The sequence below is a fragment of the Anser brachyrhynchus genome, assembly GCF_964034855.1.
Source record: "Anser brachyrhynchus genome assembly, chromosome: 1".
Taxonomy (NCBI): Eukaryota; Metazoa; Chordata; class Aves; order Anseriformes; family Anatidae; genus Anser; species Anser brachyrhynchus.
Window position 1 is genome coordinate 190,415,003 of NC_137694.1, and position 19,045 is coordinate 190,434,047.

The 19,045-nt window shown below is 43.5% G+C and overlaps 1 protein-coding gene across 1 annotated transcript; it reads right to left on the minus strand.

Annotated features, from left to right (window-relative positions):
- Positions 1 to 5,228: 5,228 nt before the first annotated feature.
- RPL21 (ribosomal protein L21) lies at positions 5,229 to 9,944 on the minus strand. Its single transcript, XM_080564231.1, has 6 exons — positions 9,854 to 9,944; positions 8,723 to 8,801; positions 8,057 to 8,118; positions 7,009 to 7,121; positions 6,209 to 6,359; positions 5,229 to 5,366 (listed from the first exon to the last, which is right to left on the minus strand). The coding sequence occupies exons 2-6, from the start codon at positions 8,787 to 8,789 to the stop codon at positions 5,277 to 5,279; spliced, it is 483 nt and encodes a 160-aa protein (XP_080420357.1). The 5' UTR covers positions 8,790 to 8,801; positions 9,854 to 9,944; the 3' UTR covers positions 5,229 to 5,276.
- Positions 9,945 to 19,045: the final 9,101 nt, after the last annotated feature.

A 19,045-nucleotide genomic window follows, 5' to 3' on the forward strand; every position in this document is an offset into this window, starting at 1 on the left:
CGTGCGCGGCACCGCCCCGGCTGCAGCGCCCGGCCCCCGGGCGCCTCTCCCCGCCTTCCCCATCCTTCCATCGCCTCCTTCCCCAAAGGCCCCCGCTGCTCTGGGTCAAGCTGCGGGACCCCACGGCACTGCCCCGGGAAGGTTTTGGGGGTTGTGGTTAGGTTTAGGGTGCACCTTCGCCCCGCGGGATGTGTCGTCCCCGCAGCCGGGGATGGAGACGGGAAAGAAGGGGAATGATTTGGGCTTGGATCTCAGCTCTACAGCTGGATATATGAAAGAAGGGGAATGATTTGGGCTTGGATCTCAGGTCCGTAGCTGCATACATAAAAGAAGGGAAATGATTTGGGGCTGGATCTCAGGTCTGCAGCTGGATACATCCCTCTACAGTTGGTGTAGAAAGCCCAGCTTGCAGGTCAAGCCCCGGCCAGCCCCGAAACCGAAGCGCTCTATCAGCCCCCAGGGTGTGGATTAAGCCCTTCGCTTTTTAGGAGTGGAGGCAACTTGAAAAGGGAAAGGATCGCACAGCCCAGCAGGTAAATTAGCCTCAAGCCTGCTAACAGCTGGGTGCACGCTCCCATCTCTGTGCAAACCGTTGCCTTGGCTCCTGCAAAATCGCCTGTGCGGTGTGCTGCTTCTCCAGCATGTGAGTGTTTACAAGTGAAATAACTCATTTAAGGGATGCTTTGGTTGTATTATTATCTGGGAGATAACACAAGGAAGCAGGAAACAACACGGAGGTGCCAGCCAGGGAGCAGGCTGGTGCCAAGGGAGATGCTGTAGGCTCCCCGTCGTTCACAGGCACCCTTGGCACACTGGGCACTGAGACTCTCCATCCCTTTCCACAGAATCACACAGAACGTTAGGGATTGGAAGGGACCTTGAAAGATCATCTAGTCCAATCCCTTTCCAGCGGAGCACAGCTCTCAGCTCCATGGGATGACAACAGGTCACGTTTTTCTTTACTTTCTCTTGCCCTCCCTCCTGCTTTCTCCCCAAGTCCAGGCAAAAACCATGCCTGCTCAGCACTTCCTGGGAAACCTCCGGTGACATGAAAAGTCAGGATGAGGGCACTAGAACATCACCAGCTCTGCTCTACCACAGCGAAAGTGTCCCCAGGGTAAGTAACCCTGGCACCAGGGACCACAAGGATGGGCAGAACAGCACCCACTTCCCAGGGGCACAGCCCCACAGCGGGCAGGGACCCACCACCCCCCAAAGTTGTGCCCCATCTGAGTTCTCCTCTTGTGCCCCATAAATCCCAGAGTTTTTCTACCCGATAAAGAAGCCACATGGCTCTTTAGCTGGTCACACATGATTCACAGCAGTTAACACCCTCAGTTAAGGCTGTGGAGGAAGTGCTGTGTATTATTTGTGTTACTTTGGTGCCCAAGAGCCCCTACAGGAACATTGAGGCAATTTTTCCCCTCAGAAAGCGATTGCCTCTAAAATCTCTGCACCAACACTCCCTGTCATGCCAGTTTTCCTTTTGTAAACAAGATTTTCTTCCATCGCTAAAAGCTTTTGGTTTCCAAAGGTTCACGCTATTGTCATCCGCTCCCATTGTCATGCGCCGCTTGTCTCTGGCCTTGTACACAAACGGGCTATTTTTAAACGTTTCTTTATAAAAGAGCTATCAGACTACATTCAGCGTGCCCTTGAAAGAGCGGCGTTAAAACGAGCCCGTTCCAGGCAGATGACTGCCAGGCGCTGGGAGCTGTGAAAGCAGGGAGCACTGAATGCCACCCCCAAACACCCAGCTCCTCGTCCCTGGGCAGCTGTGGGGCTCACGCTGCCTTCCCGGTGCCAGGCACCCCCAAAGGGTGAGCGGTGACGGTCATTTGCACGAACCCAAGCAGGGACCACCATCAAGGAACTCGTTTCAGGGAGCAACGTGAGCACATCGCTCGGTGAAGCAGTTGGGGCTCGGGTTCTTTATGAGAGCCCTTGTTCTGCGGGCCAAGTGCTCCCCAGGATCTGTGGGTTCAAATCTGCTCCAAGGAGCTCCTCATCCCTCAGCTGCAGCTCCCAGGTGGAAGCACCACTCTGTACTTCCACCCACCCCACACAGATACTCCATGCCCCAGCAATATGGTCCCTGTAAGGCCTTTGGTGCCAGTCCCACTTGAAATCCCAATCACGCAGGACACCCCGGTGCTGCCTGACCCACATCCCTGTTCCAGGCTCTGGGAGCACTCGGTACCCTGGGAGACGTAGGGGAGCTCACTCGAGCAGCTACAGCAGGGAGGGCATTGTGAGGGCCTCTGGAGCTCCTTTCTCCACCAAGAAACAAGCAGCAGTGCTCCTCTGCAAGTCTTCACCAATGGTATAGACTCCAGACTGGTTCTGATATGGAAATCCCAGAGGCTACAACTTGATCCTTATATACGTCTAGGTACTGCATCCACTGAGGTAGATGGACGGCCACAAAATGCAACACGCCAAATATTGTGGGGTTGCTGGTACAACGCTCCCATAAAAGGGGAAGTTTGCAGCAGTACGATGTCCCCTGCGCTGTGGGAGACCCTAAGAGCACTCCTGAACCGTGAGGTACTGCCCATACAAACAAGAAGCCCAGTTTAGTCGTGTCCTTTCTCCCCACAGCAAAAATTATGGGAACCACTGCACCGCGTGGTCTCTGCAGGGACACACGGGACAGCGAGGATCACTTTTGCTGGCAGGTGTAGCCACGCAGCTCTTGGCATCCTCTGGGCCAGCTGGGCCACCCCGACACAGCACCCACCTGGGACACAGGAGGCAGCTCAGCCCTCACCTCTGAATTAGGCTCCTGAACGGAGACCAAGCACTGCGTGGAAGTGCAACGGCTTGGGCTAACCCACAAGCACTTCACTCTCTACACGTTGTACAGGGGCAATGTGACCACCAGCTACAGCTCACAGGTCTGATGTGTAACATCCCATCGAGAGTAAGTTGAAGGGGAGAACTTGCAACTCCAAACATGAACAAATATGCCTCACCCACCCAGAGAGGGACGCTGAAATCAGAGGTCAGTCCCCTCCCCAGCAGTTTGCAACTTATGTACACACCTAAACTTATTTTCTTCTATCAAGGAGGCACTTCAGTTTAGGAGCTAGTTTCACGACAGCCACTTCTTCAACAGCTGCTCAATCCGCAGATCTCCCTCTTTTGTCAGGACTGTGCAAAAACAGGACAGCTAAACACATGCAAAGCAAACTTCTACAGCAGATCCTGAGGTCTGTGAGTACCCAAAGCTGTGCTTCTCCAAACCTGAGATCATCAGGAAAACCACCACTCCACTCACAGCAACTGAAAGGCAGCCCCTATAAACCCGAGTCAGGCTAAACCTTTGTCAGTTTGTCCTTCTGCCAAACACTGGAAGAAACCTAAAAAGACTCTTGGTACACAAACCCAACCTCGTTTTCAGTCAGTTCTGGGAACCCAGGCCGTCGAAAGCATCCCCTCCCTCCCATCCCAGCCCACGCAGATTCCAAATACGCACTTATGAGCATTTACCACCTGCAGAGTGACCTTGGAAATACAGAGGCTAAGTGGAAAACTTGTAATCCACAGGGTCTCCAGAAGCACAGCTCTTAAACAAGACCTCTGCATACTGCCTGTTCCTATTACCCCTAATTGCTGAAGAAGTTCCAGCAGTTGAAAGCTAGCCACCACCTAATTTGTGCTTGTTAAACTTTTCATCGTGGTGCTAGTTCATCCACTTGAATCTTGACAGGGAAGCACAAAACAAATACAGAAGCAAGGTAACTTCGACAAGCATGCATCAGAGGAGAAATGGATGAAAACTGATGAAAATGTCAGCACCAAAGATCACACCCACAAAAGCCTCCCACTTAACTCCTTCAGATGCGAAGCCTGATGGAAAATGCTTATCCTGCTAGACAAATATTTATTTTAAATTGCTGTTGAAGTTCACAAGCCAAATAAGCTGATAAAGGTCTAAGGTTAGTATACACTTCTGACTGCTCCAAGAACACCACACCTGATCATAAGAACCAAGTGCATGAATCAGTAAAAGTTAGGACAGATTCATCAACCTTGTTCTGGGTGATGGTGGTGCACTCCATGCCTAACACACCATGTCAAAACCCAGCACTAACGCCCTTTATCGATCTGCTAAGAGGTAGGAGTTGTTCCACCTCCTGAAAGGCACCTGAAGCGTTAGGTTAAACGTGCATCAGTCCCTTAATTTCTAAGCAGCCTGTATGCAGCTTGAAACTTCTGCTTAAAACACCTCAGAATTAAGAGAAAAGCAAACCTCAACTCTCCATTTATTACTCCCCCCAGAAATAGTTGTCCTACAATTGAGTATTCAGTAATTTTTGATAATTGACACCTACAAAGTGCTTGAGATCACTAGCTTCTCTGGTATTTTACTCTCTACCTGTGGACGTTAGTTTTACATCATTTACTTGAGGTAGCTACGCAGCGCCTTACATCAGACTTAGGAAGGTAAAAGATAATCCAAAACTCTAACGAAGCTATGTTTGAGTTCATGCATTTTCAAAGCTAAGCACGTTGCCTTCAGCAGATTCTTCAGCAAGCCTCAAACAGAACTTAAACAATAGCATTGGTTAGCACACAGTTGGCTGTTCTTCCGCTCAAACACTGGGCAACTAGCACCGGGTTTTTGGGAAGCATTACTGAAGTTAATTGGGTGGGAGAAATGCATTAGGACATCCAGACAGACATTTAGATCCAACAGATAGGCAACAAACATACGAAATTCAAGTGCTGAACTATGCCAGCCAATTAAATAAAGAAGAAGTGACAAAGGCACTGTTTTGACATAAAAGCTTTGTTACTAAACTTTTCTAAGAATGCTTTTATTGGCCTGGGGATGCTCTAAAAATCCCTTTACACATTACAGTGGTGAAACAGAAGCCCACCCCACAGCCTTTTTTTTAAGAAGTTGTTTTCAAAAACCATTTTCTTCAAGTGACACTGTACAGTTCTTGCTATACGCTTTCACTTTGTCAGTGAAATATCCAATGTCCTCTCTTATTACCCCACTAGGTAATTAAAGAAGAATGATTACCATTGAGCATTAGCAAGTTTCGGTGTCCCTAAAATTTATTGTCTATGTAAGTGACCGAACTGAGCAGCAAAAGCTGCCAATGATTTAAATGACCAACTATCACGTAAAGCAAGATAAATAAACTTCAATTAAAAGAAGCTTTCTGAAGAATCTGTTCAATAAAAAATACTTAAAGGAATCAGCCACAATTGCATACACTTGTCCAAAAACAGATCTTTAATTTATCTTTTTTAAATGTTCATTATGCCATGAATTCATAGGGAATTGGCTCCAGCAGCTCTGGATCCTTCCCATTAGTTCTCACGAAGTGCGCTTCCCTTGGTGGAGCAGGCTGTAAACGAAAAAAGAAAGAACTTTTAACACTAAAACTCAGAAGCAGCCTTACACAAAATTAATTTTGACACTTAATACATTGCTATATAAACATTACAGCAATTTCATCTTTCCTTGTCTCTTTAAAATTTGTTTCAAAGATTAGCTGCAAAAAAAATGATCTGCTAGAAAATTTACTTGTCTTCCACTGCTGAATGAAGAAAACTACACTTTGTCCTCTGCAATTTACTAATCTAAGTTAACGAGAAGTGATGTAGCCTGGGGTTCTAGAAGAAACAGCTGTTTTCTCTAAAAGTCTAGTTATTCTTTCTTAAAGGGTTTTAACAGAAACTGCCGCAGCTGAATTCCACTAAACCAAAGACATCACTCCTAGAAATCAGCCAAAGCTCCTGCTCCAAATTAGAAACCCTCTACAGCGATATCTGAACAGGAAGCATCTGGCCCTTTGTTCACAGCCAAGGACTTCGTTTTCATCCAGGAACAGTGCACAGCTGTTCAGGCACGAAGCATTACAGCTCAGATGCAGACACGCTGCATGCTGTCACTCTACTCTAAATGAAGAAAAAGAAGGAACCTCCTACAAAAAGAACACAAACTAAGTGAGGCTAGTAGCAGACACCTCTAACACAATCTGCAACAGACCTGGATTTTGGATTTTTCAGAGTACTGTAAGCAGTTTCATTAACTTTTTTTTTTTTTTTTTAACAAATAAGTTCAGTTTGCAGCATAACGTTTTGTTGTTTTGGAAGAGAATAACATTTTAGTCAACTAGTTTGGTTCTGGGTGGTTTACCCCCCCCCAACTGAATCAATAATGCATGAACTACAATAAAAATACTACCTGGCGTTTCAGTTGAACCCAAATGCCTTTTTCTTTTGCTTCCTTTTTCTTCTTCTCATTCTCCTTCACACGCTGCAGAAAGCTGTCTCTGCTCTTGGAATGCTTAATATGCTCAATACGCACATTAATTCTCTTGGCAAGAATCTTACCCCTAAGAAAAGAAATCAGGTTTTAATCTACTGCACTTGCAAAAAGGCCATTTCAAGGCCAGCGTTATGGCATTTCCATAAGTAACTCCATAAGCTCAATTACAGATCAGTTTTCTTTAAGTGGCAATCACTCAGAATACATTGCTGCAGACGCAAATCAGAGTTAATTTACGTAACTGAAAGCTTATTAATATATAACAATATGCTGACAATTTAGCATTAAATTGCAGGAGAACAAATTATTTTAACCTTAACCTTGTAGCATACAGACAAGTAACTATTACCACTGTACTTCAGTCTCATTTCTGGAAAAAAGTAGTATCTTTTTCTGACTAAATTGTACAAAAAGATGAATACAGCTGCAAAGTAGTATTTTAAAAAGCCTTCAATATAAATGTGAAAGTCAGCTGATAATCCCCATTAGGTAATGTCATTAAGTGCTGCTCAGAAGAATAAAGAACTGTTTCCTCTGACAGGATCCAAGTCAAATGACCATCATTTGCTTGGGTTTTAAAAGGAGATACACTTTACCCACCTTGAATGACCAATCAAGACAAAAAAAATGTCTAATTGGCAAAGTGAAAGGAGGGTGCCATTACAGATCAACTTCCCCCAACACAAAGTTTAGATGCTCAGAACTTCATTACTTACTTAACCTTCTTGTTAACAATAACGCCCACAGCGTGCTGCGTAACATTATATACCCTTCCAGTCTTCCCATGGTAGCACTTGTGGGGCATACCTTGTTGAACAGTACCCATACCCTGTTAAGAGGTAAAATGAGAATGAAGCCTAAACTTTACCTTAAAAACATTCAAGCAATGTCAAGGGCTTTCCATTCAGAAGTTAATTAAAGCACAAATATCACATTACTCAAGATTGATTTAAAAACACTCCTGTTTTGTTCATACCTTAGAATTTCTAGCCACACATTTTGTATCTGAAGACTACCAAATTCTTCTATGACTATTCTGTTGCTTTCAGCGTCGGTGAAATGATTCGATCACTTTGTTTTTAGCAAGCAATCACAGGGGACAATCATCATCAAGCTCCAGAATGTCAAGAAGTGATAATTCCTGAATGCTACAGCTCTCCAGGAGTTTTAAAAAAAAACAATTACACTTCAACCTCTGTGAGTTATGAAAACTCAGCATTTCAAATTGAAATTAAAGGATTCAACGGAGTAGGAAATCCTAGTGAAACGTTCAAATTTAATACAGTTTCATGCTGAAAGTATGGCTCATTTTAAATGACAAGTCCTAGAAAATAACGATTAATGGAAAATGATGCTGCATAAGCCATGCAGCATGAACTATGGCTCTTCCAAACAGCAGGTGCAAATCAGGCAAAACAGTATCTACTAGAATGACAGGTGGGGTTCCTGTGAGCTAGCAGGCACAATGCAGCAACCCAAGTATTAGATATTGCATATTTCACTCACTTTTTTCAGCTGAGCGCACAGTAACAGAGCACAGCCCAATATGTATCACAAATACAAAGTACGTGACAGTGAAGCATTAATATTGGCTCAACAGCATTGTCGTTCCACTACTGCTCCAAAAGAAGCCGCTACTTGTGTTGACACATACGACACGAATAACAGAAAGACTACCACAAAAAATGGAAATGGAAAGCGGTAACACTACTTCATTTTTTTGTGTTTGTTTTGTTTTTAATTATACTGCATTGTAGAAAGTACCTTGATATCAACTATATCGCCCTTCTTGTAGATGCGCATATAGGTAGCCAGAGGAACAACTCCTGTTGAGAGATGCAAATAGGGACACTGTGAAGCTCTCAATTTCACACACACACAAAAAAAGGTGGGGAGGGAGGGGAGTAGAAGCGGACCATGCATTTCATAAGATTTGATTTAAAAACTCAAGTTCAAAATTAATTTGAAAAAAAAACATAAATCAAACATTTTTAAAGCAGTAATTACCTCTTCACACCCCAAAATATAGAAAAAACAAACTGAAGAAAACTACGGCTTTAATCTCATTCCTAATGCAGAAGCTGAAAAAGCATTCCAACTATTTACTATGTCACTGTGAATACAGCTGCTATCACTTCTCATCACTAAAAGGCAACAAACCATACATTTTAACTAAGTACAACTTTTGACGTATCTTCTTCACTTTCAAGCGTTAACAGAAACAGTATTGTTACCATCGTCAAGCACTCAGAAGACTAATAATAACCTGTAAGACTTGCAAGTTTACTTGTGTATCTTTCTTTGGGTTTTGACCTAAGTTGCCAGATATCCTTTGAAGCAAGCTGGTGTATCCATACACTACCTAGGGACTGCTGACATCCAACAGGACAGTAACTTAGTGCAGTTGTTCTCACCATACGATGTACTTACCATGTTTGCGAAACGGCCTTGAGAACATATAACGTGTTCCCCTCCTCTTTCCCTTTGTGTTCGTCATTTTGGCTGATTACTGTAAAAATGAATGAAGACTGTTCAGAACTACTGGTTCACTAAAAAAATTGACTAATGATATTTTCAGGAATTTCAGAAAAAGGAATCCTTTAAGCCTTCAGAATGACACCATTTCCAAACTGCTGGGTAGGACCAAGAAATGTTATTAGACACTGACAGTAAACAAATACAATATTTCTATAGAGCCATAACTGAGGTTACATGGGATGTTAGCAAATCACCAGCTCCACCTTCTTTCTCCTCAAAGCAATGCCTGCTATGAGAGGACCAAGTCACTCGGGGCTTTGCCCGATCAGGTGTTGAAACCCTTCAAGGATGGAGGCAGGATGCTGAACGGCCTCCCTGTGCAGCCTGCTTGGAGGCCTGACTGACCTCATGACAAAAAAACCCTTTCATTGTATCTAGTTAGAACTTCTCTCTTTTGAACTTATGACAGCCATCTCTCCTGTCACATGTCCCTAATTAGGCACCAGGACCCATCTTCTTGATAACAGCTGCTGTTAAGTGTCTCCCAAAACTGCTTCTTGCCCGAGTGCCAAAGCCCAGTTCGCTCAAGCTCTCCTCACAGGGCCTGCCAAAAAAACAAGACCTCTACGACCAAAATTATCAGATAACTACTCTTAGAGGCATCACTATTACACGTGGTATGACAGACCACGGTCTGGTATTTCTGCTCTGACCGTAGTAATGCTTTTTAACATGAACTCGAGCCTCTTACCACAGACGCCCCTCAGCCACGACCCTTCTCACCACGCACTCAGCAGCCCCATGCCGCCAGCCACGTTAGCGAACCCCACGTCCTTCTGGGCCCTGCTACAAGACCTACGCTGGGAAACTACCTCAAACCCTCCTTCCTTTTATTCCTTCCTTCTTTCCCTCCCTCAGCAGCCTCCCGGTGCGGTGCGGCCCAGCCTTCCAGCCGCCACCCCACGCCGCAGCCTGCAGCCCACAGCCTCTCCACTCCCCCCCTCACCCCCCAACCCCACCGAGGCCGTGCCCACAGCCCCCCCACCCCGCTACCGGAGCGCCCCGGCCGCCCCCCGGAGACACCTGAGGGACGATGGGGGGCTCGGCGCGGCACCCCGCGTGCCCACAAAATGGCGGCGCGGCCCGAAAAGAAAGGGGCGGCGCCGCGGCCGCGCTTAACTGCGGGGCCTCGGCGGGGCTGCCCGCGGCGCGCCTGGCCGAAAGAGACAGGCGGGAGAAAGGCCGCCCGCCCGCCTGCCTGAGGGAGGAAAATGGCGGCGGGGGGGAGGGGGGCCTGAGGGAAATGGGGGCGGGAGGGGCTGAGGGAAAGGGCGGTGCGGGGTGCTGTGGGGTAAATGGGGAGGGGTGGGGGGTGGGGGGTGGGGGGTGGGGGGTCAGCGCGTCAGCGCGCCCTGGGTAGGATTTTTGTGGGAAGAGAAATGTGTTTTTGCAGAGTTACATTGTTTAGAGGGAAGGAATGTGGTATTGAGGTATGCTTGCAGTGATACGAAAGTTTAGCAGGCGACCTTGTAAAATGCAGACAACCAGAATCCTTAGAGCACTTAGGCGGAAATCACTGTAGAAGAAACGTTACCACCTCAAAGAGTATAAAAGTCAAAAGAAATGTGACTTATAACAGGCCGGCAACTGAAAGCCACGTATTGTCTGTGAAGCACCGGATAGATGGTGAACCTGGATTACCCAGTCAATGGGGAAATGGGAGGGTCCTGGTCCTCGAGAAAAAAAGTGTATAAACTGTGTTATGGACTAGTAGGTGCACTCCTGCTTGTGGGATGCCCACCATTGCAATCGTGAATAAATTACTACTTTACTGAGATCCTTGCCTCTGCTTATGTTATTGGGTACAGAGTGTTTCTCACACTTTTGTTAGCTTGAAGTATAACTTATTAACAAATAACTTTTGTTAATTTGAAGCATAGTAGTCAAAAAGGTGTTTCACGACATTAAAGTGTTTTGATTTAGTTTCCAGCACTGTGAGCCTTCTGCTACTCTATGTCAGTCACAGGTGCCAGAATTGAGGTCCTGGCTAAGAAGACCCAGTGGGAGAAGCAAACCAGGATTCAGCAGCCATCAGAAGTAAAGAGGCTGCTCAGGTTTGTTTGTATGTACATATTATTGTTATTAAATGCTATAACGTCTGATTTTTGTGGTGGATGTTTTCACAGAGATAACGCACGGATCCCGAATAAAGAGCCTTTTGTATGGCCACAGGTTGCATCAGCTGTGCAGTGCCTGAAAATGAAGCAGGCTGGTGGGCAGCTTCCCGAGCTGACAGCGTGACTCATTGTGTTTGTGCATCCTCGACATCGGAGCAGACAGGAATCGCAATGGGAAGCGGGTTGTAGGCAGGAGTGAGTCAAAAAGAGTGCCTCCCTCCCTTGGTCTAAACACGCAGGGACAGTTCAAAACTTGTCTCAGCTAGAAGTTTGCCCTACTGCAGGAATTCTTGTTTCGAATGAAAGAAGCACTTATTTAATTTAGGGGAGGGATGATTACTTAAAGCAATATATAAAAACATACTTGATCCTCTGACTAACTTCACAGTTACTCTAATGTTGTCTTGCAAGGCTTAGGCCTAAGTCCTTTCTATCATCATTTTAAAGCTAGTTTAATATTTATAGATCATAAGAACGGATTTGGAGGATTAAATGTGCTATCAGGTTCTGCCTGCAAAACTAGCTGGCTGACATGTTTTGACAGATAAACACCCTGTCTATACACAAAATCTCTTATATTGTTATATTTAGAAAAAATTTATTCCGGTTCTGTACCATGACAAACGTAGAATTCACAACACCTGATATCTATGCAGTGGAAATCTGTACATTCAGCCTAGGTGGATCTTTTCCAAGCTTGAAGGTAGTTATGAGCCTCAACAGCTCTTAAGTGGAGAAGAACATTGGCAAGAGAGAGATTTCAGGAAGGACATCAAGCAAAGTGAAGACAAGAAGCCGAATCCTAAAAAAATACTATTAAATAAAGGAAGATAGATATTTTCAGTGAGCTGAACTCTCTACTCTTGGCAATGATTTACATAAAGGGTAATTTTTTTTCTCCACATCAAGCAGGAAAGAATGGGGAAGAAAATACACATGTTGAAACTTATTTCAACATACAGAGCAGGTAAGTATAATTCATAAGGGAGCACTAACTGTGAACTTAATTGAACTCTGCCTTATTTGGGGCCAAGTAAGACATTCAGGATTTGCTACTTTTTTTTTTCTCTGCATAAATTGCACAATACGTTTATTTGAAATTTCAATGATGTTCTCATTTGTAAAATTCATCTCGATGAACACATTCCCAGGATCCTTCTTTAACGCAATATTTCAAAGAAACTGCTGTGTTTCAGAATTTGTTACCATAGAGTCATGTACTGGCCATGCTTTCTGGGTCTGATCCAGAAGTCCATCCTATCTACCAACACTCTGCACACAGTTTCACAAAGCTGTTGCCTACTGAGCACTCAAACTGCAGAGCATTTATAAGCTCCTCACAAAATAATAAATAATAATGATGGCTGTCTCCAGCAAATAAAGCTGCACAAGATGCTTGGTGAGTTCTGGTCTGGAATCCAGGGCTAACAGGCAAGCAGATATAGGGGAAATAAAGATCTCTATTCCAGACTGCAGGTGCTCCCCTTACTGCCCTGCCTCATCCCCTCAAAAACTCAGCCTAAACTGCCCTTGTTCAAACTGCAGTTGTAGGATTCTGATTCCAGTTTCTCCTACACTATATAGAAAGAAGCCTGTTACACAGCACCCTCAAGATTGGAGTGAACATGAGTAGCAACACGCAGCGTAGCATGAAGATCTAAAATCCCATGAAGATCTAAAACCCCAGTCCCAGGCTGGTGCTCCACCTGTTATGTACTTTGGAAATATTTCTACGCTGTGGTAGGCCCAATTTCCATCCTAGTCTTTCTGGCATGAAGGTGGAACAAATCTGAAAGTTGCTAGGGAGAGAGTGTTGAAAAGCAGGGCCCATTAGAAGTCAGAGGAGTGGGGACTAGATAAACATCACTTTGTTTTTCAGAGTTGAAAACATACCAGAAAAACATTTCCAGTCATTGAGTTCCCATAGTCAGGATTCTGTTATCTTCTCTGGGAAAATCCCATTTTGTTTCTGACACTTCCCTGCAGCATCTGTCTGGACAACAGCTCTTTCTAAATAAATGAGCTATGATGATTCTGCGCATGGGGTTGTCAGGAATTCTTCACTGAATTTCTAATGCGCAGTGGGATCTGTCTTGTTCTTAAGCTCAGAGGACCAAATGATATACACAAAGATCTGGAGTGTGACATTCCATTTATGTTAGGTTATCCAACAGGGGTGTGGAAAGAATTTAAATTAATGAGAGTTTGTAAATTGCTTTGAGGTGAAAAGAAATACATTCCCCTTCAGTAGGGTGTAGGTTTTCCCCTGTGTCTCACATAACACGTTCATTATGTGGGGAAAAAACAACAACAACAACAACAAAAGCTGATTATGACTGGAGCAAAATTTTAACAGAAATAACTGAGATTAGGTGTCAAATAAAGAGGATTGAAATCTGCAGTTCCTCTCGTGATAACACTGCAAAACCAGGAATCTAAATGGGAAAGTTTAAAACAAGATTATGAAGTTGATTGGTTACCCCATAGCAGGCTCCCATCCATAGAGTACTGCATTTACCCTGTACCATTGATCAAAAAGTTACCGTCTGAAGTTATAAGTCAACTCTGAAGTTGATCCTGTTGTTCCACTGTTTGCTCTTTCCAAAATGATCCTCTTACTTTGCAAAGTCATACTTCTGTCCCCTTTCACAGGTCTCTAGCCTCTCAGTGATTCTGGTTCTACCAGCCTGTTTATTTCTGGTAGTTGGTCCAACTCCTCATCCACAAAACCAACTCTGTAAATATTAAAAGTTGGAGCTTTAAGTGAATAAAATTTGTGTCAGAGCAACCAATCACTTTGCAAGAAGATGACTACAAACTCCTTGAATGGGCTCACTGTGGAATTGCGTAAGTGCCAGTGCAGGTGCAGTAACTGAGCTGCATCACCAGTAAAGCATTTCATGGAGAGAGGAATGCAGAATGGTGACAGTGCACCTCTGGAACACTGGAAAGGCAAAAAAAATATGCAGAACAAAAATTATGATGGGGTCAGCAGGTCACACATCGGTGAAGGTTTTCTGTATGCTGCTGTTATTTGTACATTAATTGCTACTCCAAAGTGTTACTAGATACAGCTAGACTGATACTGAAGCCAAACAAATGGCTTTTTTCCACCATTATCTCTTGATTGCCACATAAAATCTGAAATACTGAACAAATTCCGTCATTCAGCTGCTTATTTGAATAACATGACATTCTACTTGTATATGTGAGTACTGCATTATTGGCCATTAGGAATCATTAGGAACATACAAGGAGCCTGTCGTGTAACTGAGACCAGCTTCTCACGGGTACCAAACAGTATAATCCATTTATCAAACTTCACATTTATGAAACATCATTTTAAAAGCAATTAGCGTCCTTTTCCTCCCTCACTAATGGAGTGGCTTCTCAGGAAACTGGTTTCATTAATGCTTTTTTTTTTTCCTCAGACTTTTTGTAAGTGCTACTACTTTTTTGAGGTCACCTGTCTCTGTGTAACCTCCTCTGAGTCCAGCCCATCTAACCTGAAACAAACAACTCCTCATATTGTTAGCATCAGATTTGCTATATATATATTTTTTTTTGAGTAAAGGTGATTAGCCACTCATTGGCTAGCAGAGCTGATAATTACAGATCCTTTTAACTCCTCTGTTGTAGAGGAACTGAGCTGCTGTGAGCAGCAAACCTGCATAATGTGGGGATTTTTGTTAGCATCCTGTTTTGATAATATATATATAATATATATATATATTTAAATCTCATTTTTCACAATCCCCCTTATGCCCTTCCCTATCTTCTGGGGAGTTACGGACTACAGTTTAAGAAGTAAGGGGCTTGGTGTTTATTAGGATCATACTGTTATTTTCTGTTCATTTGTTTACAGCTGAACTTTCGTGTACTTTTAGCTGGAAGGTCAATGATGTTTGCCTTGTTTCTTTTTCTGTAATTATTTACACAGAAGAATGATATCCACTTTACACCTTTGTTTTACTAAGCCTCATAATCCAGGCTCTTGGAGCTTCCAAACACACAGCAAGCTCTATGCATTTGCTCCTGTTCCTACACATTGCTCTTGTGTATCAGTGATCAGAACTGTACACAACAGTCCCAGTGACCTTATTTATAGTACGCTGATTAGTTCTGACACATTTCTTCTTATTAAGGAATATGATCACAATTCATGAAATACGAAGGTCAGGGGGTTGATTTTTTTCCTGGCAATAAATGTTTCAGCGATTGTCCTTAACTTGCTAGCTGGGTGCTAGGGGACCCTTTTTTAATCTAACCCTCATGCAATCGCAGGCCTCTTGGTGATTTCGGTGGCACGAAGTCAGTTCTTAAGTAGTGATGATTTTTCTCAGACAAAACTCTTGGTGTCTTTAAAAGAATTTTTGTCTATAACGAATAAACAGGTATGGACAGAATTGACCATTAATCACTTTAAAATAGATTGGCCGAAACAAGTACACTAGGAAAAATTGCAGGCTGGCGTGGGCCAGACTTAGTTTACCTTTTGCTTATCTGATTTCTAGCACGTGACTATTTTATTCACTATAAAGTATAGTTTTAACAGAAGCTCAGCCTGAGCTATATGCCAGGTTGGCCATGCCAATTACTTTTTCAAGGCAAACTAACATTTGGAGGGCAAAGAGATTCAGCTTTACATAGATCTGAATATGAGCTTTGCTGCTGAAATTTAATGCCTGACACGAAGCATTATTATGTTCACCCCCTCTGACAGACAAGAAGGGAGAATCGGTAATGACAGACATGGGGAAGGCTGAGGTACTCAGCGGGTTCTTTACCTCAGTCTTCACTGCCAGTCAGGCTTCCCACGTCTCTCAAGTCCCTGAACCTCCCTCCAGTGGCTGGGGGAGAAAAATGCCTCCCGCTGCGAGCGAAGAGCAGGTTCAAGACCACCTGATGGAACTGAACAGGTACAGGTCTATTGGGCCTGATGCCGTGCATCCCTGGGTCCTGAGGGAACTGGCTGATGGAGCTGCCAAGCCTCTCTCCATCATAGTTGAAGAGGCCTGGCAGTCAGGTGAAGTCCCTGGTGACTGGAAAAAGGGAAGCATCACTCCCAGTTTTAAAAAGCATTTTTAAAAGGTCCTTGTGGACAATAGCAATGTGCCCTTACTGCAGCTACATCCAGGGCACTATTCACAAGAGGTTGGCCAGTATGGCAAGGATTTATTTCTCGCCGTTTTGGCACTTGTTAGAGCACATCTGGAGTAATGTTTTCAGTTCTGGGCTCCCCAGAACACAACGTAGACTTACCAGAGCAAGCCCAGCGAAGAGCCACTGAGATGTTCATGGGGCTGGAGCACATAAGAGAAGAAGCTGAAAGAGTTGGGTTTGTCAGAGGAGGAGGCAAAGGGGGGATTTTATCTCTGTTTTCCACTGTCTGGTGGGAGGGTGTAGAGAAGATGGAGCCAGAGACCCTTCAGGGCTGCATGACAGAAGGACAAGAGGCAATGGACACAAGTTAGAATATGGGAAAATCCCGATTCAAAGTAATGAAAACATTTCTAATGTAAAGATGGTCAAAAACTCAACCAGGTTGCTCAGAGAGATGGTGGAATTTACATCCTTGGAGCTATTTAAAACTCGACTGGACATGGCTTTTAGCAAACTGAGCTGGAGCAGCTCTTAGCAGAGGATTGAACTTAAGACCTCCATAGGTACCAGAGACTGTATTAGTCTGTGATTCCGACTTCTCTACATCAGTAAAGTAAAAATGTTGGTGGAATCATTCTCTATTTCATAAGTACTCTACGAAATTACATTGGTATACTGGCATCTGAGGTAGCCATTTTTATTTCTCTTTAATTGTTCTAATCAGAGCCATTAACATAATTGTTTTTGCTTATGAAATGGCAAAGAGTCTCACTCGAAGGAAGGGGCTTTATAAAATATTGGTAGTTTTATTTCAAGAAAAGGAATGTTTTCTACTTAGCCTTAGCTGAGTTCCAGTAAACACAAATTTAATTTTATTTTCAAACTCTACCAAATAAAATTTGCTTTGCTGTATGAGTGCATACAGACAAAGTTGTACATGATTTTAACAGTGCTGCAAAATGCACTTTTTTAATAATGCATGAAGTAACCAGAGTTATTGCAAACTCAAGTACTGAGCAGATTGCAACAGTCTTTCAGCAAACATCGTGTTACTGCACTTGTACGTATCTTCCGGATGCTAAAAGAAAATCCTGTTCTGTCTTCATAGCCTCTTCCTGAAAGAAAAGAAGAATCAAATACAGAAACCACAGGAGTAAAAAGCATGCTGTTCTCTGCATGAAGGTGCTTCGCATGTGTTTATAATTCCAATTATATACTCTTCCCTAGGACTTCAGCAGAGTTGGAATTTGTGCTCAACAAGCTTCAGCCTTCACTGAGTGATTTGCTTTTTGCAGGCCAGCCTCCCTTCCAAAATGTGAAATGGTCCTTAGCATTTGCAGTCTTACATAGAACAGTTTTCTAAATCATTAACCTGAAGTCGATTCCACGGTATCACAAGATACAGCTGCTTTAAAACAGTTGCATTTTAAAAAAAAATGCATGTGCTTTTATTTTCACCCTGTTTTGAACATGTTCAGTGTTCTGCTCTTGTATCTTTCCATTTTCTAGCTTACTGAGCTAGAAACTTGTTGTAAGAAGCAAAAGGTGATTTTCTCAAGTAATCTTCATCTCCTGACTCCAGGAACTGGCGTTGGAAGGGAGCTATCAAATTATCACAAGGCTTGTGATAACATAATGAGAGTTAGCTACGCTCTGACAACCCCTGTCAATGAGACAACAGCAGCTGCTCTGAACAAATATGTACAGCCAAAAAAGAACAAAATAATGGCGAGTCAAGGAGAAGTGAAACAGGGAATTAGCAAAGGATAAACTTGACCAGGCTGTGACCAACCAAGGATAACCTTGACCAACTTTCCCATATGTAAAATGGGAATCATAGTACATATTTATGGAGCAGGGTTACTGTTAGGGATCAATTAATTAATATTTGTGAAAACTATGGAGTCCTTAATGGAATAAGTAAAATAATAATGTGAGCTAAATAGCATCTGTGTCCCTCTAAAGCAGCCACAGCTTATCCATGGGAGAGGGACAGTGCAGAAGAAGGGACAAAAAAAGGCCAAGGAAATAGAGGTCAAATGGCAAGAAGTGCTGCAGGGGGAGAAGAGGAACTGAAAGCATGGGGGAAATGGAAGGAGGCAATGAGGTCATTTGGGACAAAGAGGTGATGCCTGGGTTACTGCAGTGTAAAGACACAGGGCACAAACCCATATGAAATCGAGCTTTATTAGTTCTGCTGCACGTGCAATAACCTGTGTACGTTCCTGTTTTCAGTTTGTAGAGAAAAGTAATTATAAGTATAACCAGATGGGAGTATTTAACTGACCATCTGCAAGTACAGAGGGGAACTATGGGTTTTCCAGGGTATAAATCTTCCAAGAGACGAAATCAAAATCATTCTACTTCTGTATTGCTGACAAAGAGAGCATTGTTTGAGAACTGATTGCAACACGCACTTGAACAATAGCTTCAGATCAGCGGAAGCACAAAATATTGCTAACTGTGACATATGTTTCAATTAAAACAAAAATAATGAACCACCCATTAGTGTCATGAAAAACACAGGCTATTAACAGTAAATGTTCTTTAGCAATTTCATTATCTCCACAAAGCCATATTGAGTATTTTTTCCACTTCTTACAGATCATTTTTTCCACTACGTAGCTGTCTGCCATATGCATGCTGTTTTACATATTCCTCCCCAGCTTCCTTTATATCTCGGTGCTATAGAGAACTGATTAGTGGGGGAGGCTGAAATTATACAAAGACTCCTTACCTGGAGGCTGCCTGTTGTCATATTGTGCGTCAATGTTGTTAGTACATGACAGCTAATCTTGCTTTTGGAGAAATGCTGCAAAGATCACAAAAATACTGTCTTGCTGACTGCAGTGGGAAGCTTTGCTTGGTGCTCTGGTAGGGAGCACACACACCGAAGAAGCATCCTGTACTTCTCACCTCTGGCAATGGATTTTCCAAATTAGTTTTAGCGCACTTAGGAACTGTCACTGACTTCTGAGGTTTTCATTCTATGGAG